The following is a 13,525-nucleotide window of genomic DNA, read 5'->3' as shown; positions in this document are numbered from 1 at the left end:
AAAATTAGTTGGGCGTGGTGGCGCATGCCTATAGTCCCAGGTACTCGGGAGGCTGAGGCAGAAGAATCGCTTGAACCAGGGAGGTGGAGGTTGCAGTGAGCCAAGATTGCGCTGCTGCACTCCAGTCTGGCGACAGAGCAAGACTCCGTCTCAAAAAAAAAAAAAAAAAAAAAAATCACAACTGGAAACATTTCATTTAGTACCCAGCACATTTTCAAGGACCTGGAAGGTTCATATTCTAATATATACAAACAGAGAATATGCCTAGCACATAGATGATCAATAAGTTTATTTGAACCCATAGTTTGTATACCTCAGCACAGTATTTTACAACTTAACCCTAGTCTGAGGGTCTGAATTTTCAGTCTCTTCTCCAGCCATTGCCTCTTCCCTGGGCCTTTGTTCCAGTGACTCTTCCCAAATTGTACACTGGGTCTTCATGCCTTTGTTCCTTTGTTCAGTCTCCTTCTGAGCCTGGAAAACCACCCAAGTCTTTGCTATTGTAAATAGCGTGCAGTGAACATTTGCATGCATATGTCTTCATGGTAGAATGATTTATATTCCTCTGGGTATACCCAGAAATGGGATTGCTGGGTCGAATGGTAGTTCTGCTTTTTGTTCTTTGAGGAATCACCATACTGCTTTCTACAGTGGTTGAACTAATTTAACACTCCCACCAACAGTGTATAAGTGTTTCCTTTTCTCTGCAACCTCACTAACGTCTGTTATTTTTTGACTTTTTAACCATAGTCATTCTGACTGGTGTGAGATGGTATCACATGTGGTTTTGATTGCATTTCTCTAGTGATCAGTGTTATTGAGCTTTTTATCATATGCTTGTTGGCTGCAGGTATGTCTTTTGAAGTGTCTGTTTATGTCCTTTGCCCACTTCTTAATGGGGTTGCTTTTCTTTTGTATATCTGTTTACATTTCTTATAGATGCTGGATATTGGACCTTTGTCCAATGCATAGTTTTCAAATATTTTCTCCATCTTCTAGGTTGTCTGTTTACTCTGAAACCACTCAATCTTTAAAATTTCTTCTCCTGAGCATCGCTATACTCCTTCAAGTCAAATGAATTATTGCTTTATCTTTCATCCTATAGCTCTATGGCAGCACTCAATGTACTATATGGTGCCTCTATTCTGGTAGCATTTATTCTATTCTATTACTATTATTTGCTTATATACAGTCATGCATCACAAACTACAGGGATATGTTCTGAGAAATGTATCTTTAGGCAATTTCATTCTTCATTGTGTGGCCATCACAGAGCATACTTACACAAACCTTGATGGGATAGGCTACTGCACACCTAGGCTATATGGTATAGCCTATGGCTTCTGGGCTACAAACCTGTACAGCATATTACTGTACTGAATACTGTAGGCAATTGTAACACAATGGTAACCATTTGTGTATCTAAACATAGAAAAGATACAGTAAAAATACTGTATAAAAGATAACAAACAGTACACCTGTTTAGGGCACTGACCATAAATGGAACTTGCAGGACTGGAACATGCTCTGGGTGATTTAGCGAGTGAGTAGTGAAGTGAATGAATGTGAAGGCCTAAAACACATTTTATAGTCATACAAAAATATTTTCCTTATATCCTTATTCTAGAAAAGGTTTATTCTGTTTTTAAATTTTTAATTTTTTTTTTTTTTTTACTTTTTAAACTTTTTTGTTAAAAACTAAGACACAAACATACACACAAGCCTAGGCCTACACAGTGTCAGGATCATCAACTTCACTGTCTTCCACCTTTACATCTTGTCCCCTGGAAGGTCTTCAGGGACAATAACACACATGGAGCTGTCACCTCCTATGATAATAATGCCTTCTTCTGGAATAGCTCCTGAGGGACCTGCCTGAGGCTACTTTACAGTTATTTTGTTTAATAAGTAGAAACAGTACACTCTAAAACGACAATGAAAGTATAGTATAGTAAATACATAAACCAGTAACATTTATTATCAAGTATTACATACTCTACATATGTTATATTTGTATACAACTGCCAGCGCAGTAGGTTTGCTTTACACCAGCAACACCACAAACAAGTGAGAAATACATTGCACTATGATGTTACTGCAGCTAGGACTTTACTAGGTGATAAGAATTTTTCAGCTCCAGTATAATCTTATCGGACCATCACCATACATGCAGTATGATGACACAATGTTGACAGAAACAGTATATGGTATGTGACTGTAGCTGTGTGTCTTCTTACTCTCCAAATCACTAGCAAACACGTGCTGGTGGAATTTAAATTTTTGCAAAACAGCGATTGTTTCTTTTCCAACTTCATATTTCCAGGACTTGGTAGAGTGCATTGAGTACACAAAATAGTTATCCAAGAACCGTTTCTTGAATGGAACAGCTACTACCACCACCACCACCAAAAAATTCTAGGCCCTTATTCCAAGAGTTAAATACCTATGGTCTAAAGATCCATGGATGAACTTCAGGAGGTCCATGAACCTGGTGAAAATGTAAGCAAAAAGTTGTTTGTGTATATATTTGGGGGCTGGGCAGAAAATACATGGTTTTCTAAAGAAATGTATCAAAAGGTTCAATGATCCAAAAGGGTAAAAACCTGCTATACTAGACCATGCTATCTTTGGAATGGGCTGAAAAAATAAGGTAATAATAGTATCATGATCATAATTATTGTCCTTACTTTTCCTTTGCTTCAGGAGAATTGAAGAACTGAATCAGAACCTGGCTGCCCAGGAGAGGCTTGTAGAACAGCTGTCTCGGGAGAAACAACAACTGCTACATCTGTTGGAGGAGCCAACTAGCATGGAAGTGCAGGTAAGGTTTGGTCAGTACGTCCAGAAGCACTTGCTTCATGCTTTCATAAGCACTGCTTTTTAATATCTAAGTGTATTTGTTATCTATTGCTGTGTAACAGATTACTACAAACTTAGCAGTTTAAAACACCCTATTTTTGTTATCTCACGGTTTCTGTGAGTCAAGAGTCCAGATATGGCTTAGCTGAGATCTGTTTGGAGTCTCATAAGTGTGAAATCAAGGTGTAGACTGGGCTGTTTTCTCATCTGGAGGCATACCTAGGGAAGGATCGGCTTCTAAGCTCCCTCAGGCTGTTGGAAGGATTTATTGCTGTGTGGCTGTAGAAGTTATGGCAACTTCCTTCTTCACAGCCAGCAGCAGAAAGGGTCTGTTACTTTTCTCACTTCTAGACTCTCTTTTAAGGGGCTCATTAGGGCAGGCCCACCAGCATAATATCCCTTTTCATTAACTTAAAATCAACTGATTAGCAGCCCTAATTACATCTATATGACCTCTTTACTTTTTTCATATAACGTAACATAACTATGCAGTGACATTCCATCACCTTTGCCATATTGGTTAGAAGTTACAGGTTCTACCCATCCTCAAGGGATGAGGATAACACAAAGATGTGATGGTCAGTGGGTGAGAATTATAGGGACCACCTTAGAATTTGCCAGCCACATCAAGTGATTTATAATTATATAGAACATACAGTGTTTTAGGGGTTTTTTTGAGGGTTAAGTTGTAAAATACTGAGCCAAAGTATACAAACTATGGGTTCAAATAAACAGTTATTGATCATCTATGAGCTAGGCATATTCTGTTTGTATATATTAGAGTATGAAACTTCCAGGTCCTTGAAAATGTGCTGGGTACTAGTTAAAATGGTGATTACTATTTCTGTACAAGTGTATCAGATAATGATAGAAATTTGCCTCCAAAAAAATTTTTTTTTTTTGAGGTGGAGTCTCACTCTGTTGCCCAGGCTGAAGTGCAGTGGGATGATCTCGGCTAACTGCAACCTCTGCCTCAGCCTCCCGAGTAGCTGGGATTACGGGTGTGTGCCACCACACCCAGCTAATATTTGTATTTTTAGTGGAGATGGGGTTTCACCATGTTGGCCAAGCTGGTCTCGAACTCCTGACCTCAGGTGATCTGCCTGCCTCAGCCTCCCAAAGTGCTGGGATTACAGGCATGAGCCACCACACCTGGCCATAATGTGGTTTTAATATTGAAAAGAGAACTCACTGTGGTAAAAAATAATTGCATTGATTTTCTGGGAAGTTACCTTGAAGGGAACTCCTCTCCTTCATTCAACTTTTAATTTACTAAAAAGATATTTTCTAAAAGAACTTTAGAATATACCTGCACCCAAACAACATAAGCAATTACCTGGTATCCTTACATTCTTGCACTGGTCTTAGACTACTGATACGACAAAATGTGGGTGGTTTACTTTATTGGTTCACATATGGAAAGGTTGGGGTCAAGATAAAAGAGCAATGATAAGAATTAGTTTAAACCATTGCTTCTCAACCTTTCCATTTCATGGCACATATAGCAAATGATAATATTTGTAAGGTATAGAGGTAAACGGATGAAGCTTCTCACTTGGAGGTGGCCAATTTGGGTGCTTAGGCCACTATGAGGGCAGAAAAAAATCACTATCTTGGCCACAATTACAAACTTCTTGGACTGCAGCTCCATTTTGGTTGGAAAGCTCTGATTAACAAACTCAAGAAATAATGTGTGTGAACATCATTTTACAAGTATGAATACAAATTGAAGTTCATAGACTTTTTGCAAGATACATGTTGAAATATATGGAAATTTTCTTAAGGAACTCTTGAAAATATTTCGTAATACATTTAATTAGAAAAAGCTCAACTGAGAATAATAAGAATTGAATTTCCATCCTGATTATTTAAGCTGATAAGAACAGATACTACACTTGATCTTAGCCAAAAGGCCGAGAAGCGATTCCATCCTGATTATTTATTAGCTGTATGACTATGGATATGTCACTTCTCAGCTTCCATATACATAAAATGAGAAGATTAGCTCAAATAATCTCTATATTTCCTATAATGCTAACATTCTATTTTTATCTTATTTCAGAATTTTATTTCATTCTATTTTAGTTCAGAATTTACATGAATATTATTTCTTTCAAAATGTTCAGCTTCTGAAATGAAATCACTTTTATTGCTCCTTTTGTATTTACAGGCACATAAATATTAAAATATTTTGTACATATACTTATTTTCATCATCTTTGGTAAGCACTGAAATGAATGTATTTAGTTCAGTGTTTTCAAAGCTAATGAAGGAATTGGTTTGGTACCAGTTTTCAGAACAGACTTAAAGAACCAAAAGATTATAATTTCAAAGAGACTAAATTATTTATATTCTACTCTAAAAGGATGCTTAGAACAAGAGTAAGTACAGCATCCAGGGGATAATATTGCATGACCATTGGGCAGAAGAAATGCATCAAATCATATAAACTGTATTAAACTGATATGCTTTTTAAACATTGCCTAATAAAAATTTATTGTTGTTATTACCCAATACGTTGTACATTTCGAAACCTGATACATTCCGCTGTTTGTTCTATAAGACAATGTTTCCTACCCTTTTTCACAGAAAATTCATTTTCATAGGAAATGAGTGTACATCTATGGTATTCTGAAATAAGTGACCATGGCTGCTCATGGTTTGAGGCAATTGCTTATGGCCACCTCAGGACCCATGCATCACCCTGAGAGCTGAGGGGATCAGCATCTTTGCAGTGGTGGACCATGCTGAGGTACACTGTGCTGGAATACCCAAGTTGGAAAGCTCTGCCACAGGAGGCCGCTGATAGTTGGTCCTCTCAAGTGTGGAGAATAGAAAGCCTCCCATAGCATATTTCCTTGTTTCTCCCTTTGGGTCTACATCTTATGGAAAAAAAAAATTGGGCCCAAGGACTAGTAGTGTCTTCCCTCAATTTACATAGTAGTTTAATTCATGGAAAAATTTAGTGTAAATTAACATCATGCTCCTATAGATATATTAAGTTCTAGGTTCAGATGATTGTAAACAGTTTTACCATCACCCAATGGAACATTCAAATTCCAAAAGTCATTTGGAATTTGGTACACTACTTTGTCCTGTAACATCCCTTGCCTCACTTATCACTGTGACAACATCAAAAACAAGAAACACCCCCACAAAATTTCAAAATGCTCTCCAGGAGATGAGACAGTTAGTTGCTCAGTGAGTACCACTAGTATAGGGAGTCCTAGCCTTCCAAAGGTTTATAGTCCAGTGAAAGACTGGTATGTAAACAAAGAACTAAAATACAGTGCGATAAATGAGGAGACAGAAATACATGCATGGTGCTAAAGGAACCCACAGCTGAAAGGGATTAACTCCAAGGAGGAACTCACCTGGAGGTCACCCTTCTGTTGGGCCTTAAAGACTGGACACACCAGGCAGAAAATAGGAAACGGAGCAATATATACAGTGATGTGGAACACAGCGAAGGAATTGGGAGTAATCGATGTTACCAAAAATAAGTATTGGAGAATGATAAAAGATATAGCTGGAAAGTACCATAAATGTTGAGCTAAGGGCTTCATGTTGTAGGCACCAGAAAAAAAAAAGCAAGGGGAATAAAAGCATATGATTTGCTTTTAGAAAGGCAATCCTAGTTGTCGTGGAAACTGAGGATTGCTTGAAGAGCAGATAATTGATGTCACCTCTTGAGAGAGCAAATCATAATCTGACACAGCTATGAACTGCTTTGTCAAGTCTGTTCTTTGAATTGGTTGGGGGAAAGAATATTATAAAACCAATTACAAAGCACTTTGTCTCTCCCCTCTGCATAGGTAATGTATGGTGAACCTTGCTATTTGTGACACTTGGAGCCTATGTTGTGGGTGTTATCCTTGTCTGCTAACAGTATACTTCCACTGTAACAGTTATAGTTCCACTGTATTCTACTCAAACCTTGTCTGCCATGCCAACTGTCACCACAGAAGAAAGACCCTTACAATGTGGAAGGCAAAAGTTCAATTTCTAAGCTCTGGGCCTGTTCTTCAGAGGCTAAAGAATCTCCTCATCTCCAGCGAAGCCATCCCTGGAATCCCTCACTGATTCAGCTGGAGTATCGAGGAGCTTGAGTTCTAAAGACCTATTCACTTCCTTTAATTCCACCTACACTTCACAATTGAGAATACCACAAACAGTTGGGCCCTAGAAGAAAGAAGAGCTCACAGATCTTGCACTTCTAGGTCTGAATTGTCCAAGTGAAGAATGCTCATTTACCCCACATCCCATAGATGATAACTATTTCTCAAGTGATCCCAGTATGAAAGTCTGGAGTATGAGTATAATATACTCACTATAATATCTGAGTACAGGAAGTTCACTTCAGAGTCTTCATTCTCTCAAATAAGACAGACACTTTTGACAAAGATTATTTTATTTAATTGGTCTTACAGTATGAAAGTCTGGAGTATGAGTATAATATACTCACTATAATATCTGAGTACAGGAAGTTCACTTCAGAGTCTTCATTCTCTCAAATAAGACAGACACTTTTGACAAAGATTATTTTATTTAATTGGTCTTACAGTCTTTCTAGCTGTTTTCCTTTTCCATTCTACCAAAACATTCTACAACATTCATTTTAGTGGGAGTGCACTTGCACAATATTTATGAACATCTATAATTAACTTCTTACAAAGCAAAAAAAGTACCACCAACTAGATATGCCATTGACTGACATCATTCCATATTTCCTTCCAATCCTTCTTGATGTCCGTTCAGATCAATAGTATGTGTGATCAGAATGTTGAGGAGCTTTTTGATGTGAGGCTGTGACATCTTTTTCACTAGAGAGTCAGAAAATCTAATAAAGTTTACAAAGCATTTTTCTCTTCTTCAGTAAAGGTATCTACAAAGTTGCAGGGAAAAGCTAGCAATTGTTTCAGTTATTGCTATTATTTCCTTCTACAGAATGTTAGAAGTTTCATCTTGATGAAGGTTTTAAATGAAACCAGACCTGGAGGGTGTGAAGGCAGAAAAAATGATGCCCTTGCAAAGGGAGGTCTGGAGGAATTCTTGTTTTGTTTGTTGCCTTTTTTCTCTCTCTGCATTTCTCCTTCAGTATAAGATAAGCAAAATTTATTAACGTGTAATCTCATTGTGGTTGGCTTATAAAATGAAACAGGATAACACAATTAGGGAGAGGCCCACATTAAGTAAGCGAGACCTTCCCACTCACACAAATTAGCACAGTCAAGCTGTTGCATTTATGCTTTGTTTGGAACTTGATGTAAATAGTACTGCATGCAGTGAGGCATATTTCCTAAAATAGCAAACATTCCTGCATTACCATGGAGAGATCTGACTTGGAGGTTAAGGCAAGAATGTGCTCTAAATGCTCAAGGCAGAGACTGAAAACCTTGCAGTGATTAGTAGCTCAGGCAGCTCCGGACAACTTCATATAAGGAGATTTTTTTTTTAGAGTAGCTTTTCAGTATCCCCTTCTTTTGCTGATGAATGTTGAAGCTGGAGACTCATTTATAAATCCCCGTTCAACATTACTGTCTCCCAGACAACCTTCATTAATAATGTGTCTCTGAAGCAGGCCTTAGCAGCTAAAACAATCATTGCTCTAATCCTTTTGAGCAGCAAAGGAAGTGGAAAAATAGGCAGCTGCTTTACAACTTAATCAAAAATATTTACTGAGCACTTGTAATGCACAAGGTACTGTTAGGTGAAGGAAGAAGAACACAAAGATGTGTAGGATTTAGTCTCTACCTTCTAGAGATTACAATAGGAGAAAGTCATTGATAAAAAAAATACAAGGCAGTACAGAAAGGAAAAATCATCATGGACTGGGGTCAGAAGCAAAGATTTTGGTCTCTGAGGAATGAGTAGGATTTTACTAAGTAGATATGAAAAGGAAAGGCATTGCTTTATTCATTCATTCAATGATTATTTATTGAGATCTAGAAAGATACTGTTCCAAATACTTCAGAAGCAGTCTTAGTCCACTCAGGCTGCTATAACAGAATACCATAGACTGAGTGGCTTATAAACAATAGAAATTCATTTCTCACAGTTCCGGAGGCTGGGAAGTCCAAGATCAAGGCACTGGCAGTTTCAGTGTCTGGTGAGGGCCCACTTTCTGGTTTATGGATTTCCTGCTGTGTCTTCACATGGTAGAAGGGACTAGCTAACTCTCTGAGGTCTCTTTTTATAAGGACACTCATCTCTCCCAAAGCCCCCACCTCCTAATACCATTATGTTGGGGATTAGGATTTCAACATATGAATTTGGAGGGGAATACAAACTTTCAAACCATAGCAGATACCAAGATGAGAAAGCTGTGGTTCCTTTTCTTAAGTAGCTTACCAGTTAATGGGGAGAACGCAGTATGGAGAAATGACATACAAGTTACTACAGGTACAAAAAGTATTTTGGAAGATGGAAGAAGAGAAAGATGTCTTTTGGTGGTACTCAGAAAGGCAGCTTGAAGGAAATACTTGAAGGATGGATAGGACTTTGACAGGTGGAGGTGGTAGTGATAGAAAAGAATATTCCAAGTGTATGAAGTATAGAGGTGGGGACGTTCAGGGTAGAGAAGTAGTAGCAGGAACAGAATATAGTAGGACAGAAAAATAGAGTGGAGCCAGATTCAGAGAACTTTAAGAAGCAGGTAAAGAAGTTTATGATTAATGGACAAGTCATTGGGTCTCCAGGTTTCTTTGAGGGAGAGTGATATCTGAGCTCTGTTTTAGAATGATTAATCTGAAAGGAGGATAGAGTAGAGGGCAAAGAAATTGAGGGGACTCATTATTTTGGCACTCTGTTACTTCGGATATGAAGTCATTAGGGCCAGGCATGGTGGCTCACACCTGTAATCCCAGCACTTTGGGAGGCTGAGGTGGGCGGATCACGAAGTCAGGAGTTCGAGACCAGCCTGACCAACATGGTGAAACCCATCTCTACTAAGAATACAAAAATTAGCCAGGTGTGGTGGCGCATGCCTGTAATCCCAGCTACTCAGGAGGCTGAGGCAGGAGAATTGCTTGAACCCGGGAGGTGGAGGTTGTAGTGAGCCAAGATAGTGCCACTGCACTCCAGCCTGGGCAACACAGCAAGTCTCCGTCTTGAAAAAAACAAAACAAAACAAAACAAAAAGATATGAAGTCATTAGAGGGTAAGGAAGGATGGAAGTTTTGTGCTAAGGCAAAAGACCAAAATAAAATTTTAATATATAATAGTTCATTTTCTCATTCATACATTCTAGTCAATGACAATTGAGTGCCTACCATGACTAGGCAATGGTGCTGTTAGGTACTAGAGAATTACCTTCTAATGAAGGAGACAGATAAATAAGCAAATAATCAAACAAATATATAACTTCAAGTTGTGATAAATACATTGAAGAAAGCAAAGAGCAGGAATTGGTAGACTTTTTCTGTATAGGGCCAGATAGTAAATAAGCTTTGCAGACTGTAAAGTTTCTGCCATTGTTGTATAAAAACAGCCACACACAACACATAAGAATGAACATGGCTGTGTTCCAACAAAACTGTATTTGCACAAACAGGTGGGGGCTGGATTTGGTCCACAGTCCATAGTTTTCTGACTCCTCATATAAAGTATTAGGAGGAAAGGGAGGCACTTCAAACAAGGGGAAGACAACAATCAGGAGATCAGTCTTTCCTACGGTAATTTTGAGATGTCTATGACACATCCACATGCAGATATCAAATAGGTAACCAGGTATTTGAGAGTGGCACTCAGAGGAGAATTCTACAATAAAAATATAAATTGGAAGCCACTGGTATAAAGACGGGAAAGGATGAGATGACACCAGAAGAGAATAGAGAGGTGAAAAGGGTCTAGGACTGAGCACCAATGAACAAAAGTTCATAGTGTATGACTTTTAGTTCACAAATCTAAGGTAGTCATCAATTTAAAGTCCCTGTCTGAATCAGGATGGTGAGAAATTCAATTTCATACGTTTGATATTTCCTCCTCTCCCTACTTTCTCAGCTATTTAAAGGTCCCTAGGTTTTACCTGGTGCCAAAGCACCAAGGAGACTACTCTGATCATTGATCTACCACTAAAGCACCCCTGCCTCAGTAAGCATGGTTTTGCCAACCCTAGAAGCTTGTTATATTTAACATTTTATGGAGCCAGAATCTCCTGCTAAAGTGCAGCCTCTCCAAGTCACCCCATTACTTCCCTCTCTGAGGTCCTGCTGCTTCTCCAGGGCACTGATATGGAATGGAGGTGGGTACTTGTTACTCTTTGACCTCCAATCTCTTTCTGTCTGGGTGAAATGTCACGCTCTCCTTTTCGTTGACTTCAAAAACTTTTCTCTGTCCTCTCTTCCCCAATGGGACATCTGGCTCAATGTTCGCAGTGGGCTTAGAATTTCATAAAAGTCTAGAAATGCACTTGGCTTCAAACAGCCTCTGCTCTTTGCTCTGCAAAAGTGCCAGAGTCAAGGGAATGCTAAGGGCTTAACCATCAGATTAGAAAAGAGGGAAGCAGAGGGCCAGGCGCGGTGGCTCACGCCTATAATCCCAGCACTTTGGGAGGCCAGGAGTTCAAGGCCAGCCTGGCCAACACGGTGAAACCTCGTCTCTACTAAAAAAAATAAGTAAATAACAAAGTTAGCTGGGTGTAGTGGCGCATGCCTATAATCCCAGCTACTCAGGAGGCTGAGGCAGGAGAATCTCTTGAACCTGGGAGGCAGAGGTTGCAGTGAGTCAAGATTGTGCCATTGCACTCCAGCCTGGGGGACAAGAGCAAGACTTCATCTCAAAAAGTACAAGCCATCCTGTTGCCTGGGTAATCTTCCTAAAAAAAGGTTTTCATCACATCATTGTCTGCTTAAATCCATAACATTAAGTCCAGATTCTTTCGCCTTTGTCAAAACATTAACCAAATTCTAATTGCCAAGGCACTCCATAGCATAGTGTCTGGCTTACAGTTGGCTCTTGATACATGTTCTTTGAATGAACAACTATAGAGGATTAGATGTATGGATGGATAAACCTGGTCATTCAAAAATCCCCAACATCTCCCTTTACCTACAGCCTAGCACTGTGTTTAACCCAAGTTCCGTGGCTTTTAATGAAGCTATTTTATTTTGCTGAGTCCCTTCCTTGGCCTCCTTCATCCTAACACCCATCTCAAGTGCCACTCTTGTCCCTTCAACTATACCAGCCCATACTAACCTCAACTTTTTCTGTACTCACACTAAATTTAACTCAGTACCATTTAATTTACCAGTCAATTGTTCTAACTGTAGCGTGCACCTTTTCTCCCTTTTAACTAAACTGAAAGCTCATTGAAGAGAGAAAAAAAGGTATGTTTGCATTCTTGCACATTCATTGATTTAACAAATACTTTAAAATTTACTTAACAACCTATGCGTATTTAATAACTTGAAAGACTCTAATGTTTACTATTAGATGGATTTTGCTGAGAAGCATACTACTATAATCTGCAGATGAACCGGAAATCTCCTGGCTTTAACACAAGCGTTTCAAGATGCTGTGTTGTTAATTAATGGAAAGCATGATTGTTTCTGACTTCTTAAAGGTTTCCAAAGAGCACAGGGAAATCACGCACCTGCCTGTGTGTTACCACAAAGCCTAACTGGCTTTACTTTGACATTCTTGCATTTTCTCATCTGCCTTAGTTTCTCTGCCAGAATCACATTTTTCTTTTGGTGCATAGTTTTTAGTAATTAGAATAGCTATTTCCAATGTTATAACTAGGGCAGTGAAACCTAATACAACTGGTTTGGGACATGGGGATTTTCCACCTCTCCAATTCTTTTGGAAACTCTCTCTCAGCCCAGAAGTAGGTCTTAGAAACACTAAAACCCAGTTGCCACACAGGGGGTGCAAAAGTGACTATGGTGACTGCAAAATCTAGAGGTCAAAACAGAGATAGTGCAAAACACCCCATACCACAGTAATATTTAGAAATCTTGTTCCAAATGAGGATACAGTTCTCTAAATTCAACATAGATTTTGTAAGTAGTTCTTCATTGGCGTGCTTTTCTGTCTATCTGCAGAAGTTCTGATCTGTTGTCTGATACAGCTTAGGATAGTTCTCATTCAGTGGTTTTCAAAGTGTGGTTCCCAGATAGCAGCATCAACATGATCTGGGAACTTGTCAGGAATGCAAATTCTTGGGCCCCACCCCAGACCTTATTGTGTCAGAAACTCAAGGGGGTAGGTCCCAACAATTTATGTTAACAAGCCCTCCAGGTGATTCTGATGCATGCTTAAGTTTGAAAACTGCTGTTTACATTCAACATATTTCATTGTAGATTAGGAAATTAAAAGCCAGATATAAGGGACTTAACCTAGGCCATAAAGCAAATAAGTCCTTGTAAATGTATTTATCAATCAGTGTTCAGGGTGAACTGTTGATATATAAAATTAATAATTCGTTTAATCATAATATGAAGCTTATTCCCAAACTTTTCGTTATGTGCCTTCACTAAGTTTTAGAAGTAATAATTTTATACTAAATCATTACAAAAGCCCTAAGTCTCACCTTGCTCCAATTGTAAGTGTTTGGTGTACACATGCATATAAAATATTATCCTAAGGTGGGGCGCAGTGGAACCTGGGAGGCAGAGGTTGCAGTGAGCCGAGATTGCGCCACTGCACTCCAGCCTGGGTGACACAG

The 13,525-nt window shown here is 38.9% G+C and overlaps 1 protein-coding gene and 1 pseudogene across 18 annotated transcripts in view; one reads left to right on the top strand and one right to left on the bottom strand.

Annotated features, from left to right (window-relative positions):
• Window positions 1-13,525, top strand: part of PDE4DIPP2 (phosphodiesterase 4D interacting protein) — a 226,099-nt gene that overhangs the window by 126,618 nt on the left and 85,956 nt on the right. For all 18 annotated transcript variants that reach the window (XM_063715329.1, XM_054528934.2, XM_054529910.2 and 15 more), the window contains exon 8: window positions 2,704-2,821. In XM_063715329.1, the coding sequence (XP_063571399.1) occupies window positions 2,704-2,821 (118 nt within the window). The remainder of the gene's footprint in view (window positions 1-2,703; window positions 2,822-13,525) is intronic.
• LOC112130840 (U2 spliceosomal RNA) lies at window positions 4,654-4,784 on the bottom strand (annotated as a pseudogene).

Source organism: Pongo abelii, chromosome 1, assembly GCF_028885655.2.
Source record: "Pongo abelii isolate AG06213 chromosome 1, NHGRI_mPonAbe1-v2.0_pri, whole genome shotgun sequence".
Lineage (NCBI taxonomy): Eukaryota > Metazoa > Chordata > Mammalia > Primates > Hominidae > Pongo > Pongo abelii.
The sequence above is the reverse complement of the archived record's forward strand: the minus strand, read 5'-3'. Positions and strand labels throughout refer to the sequence as shown.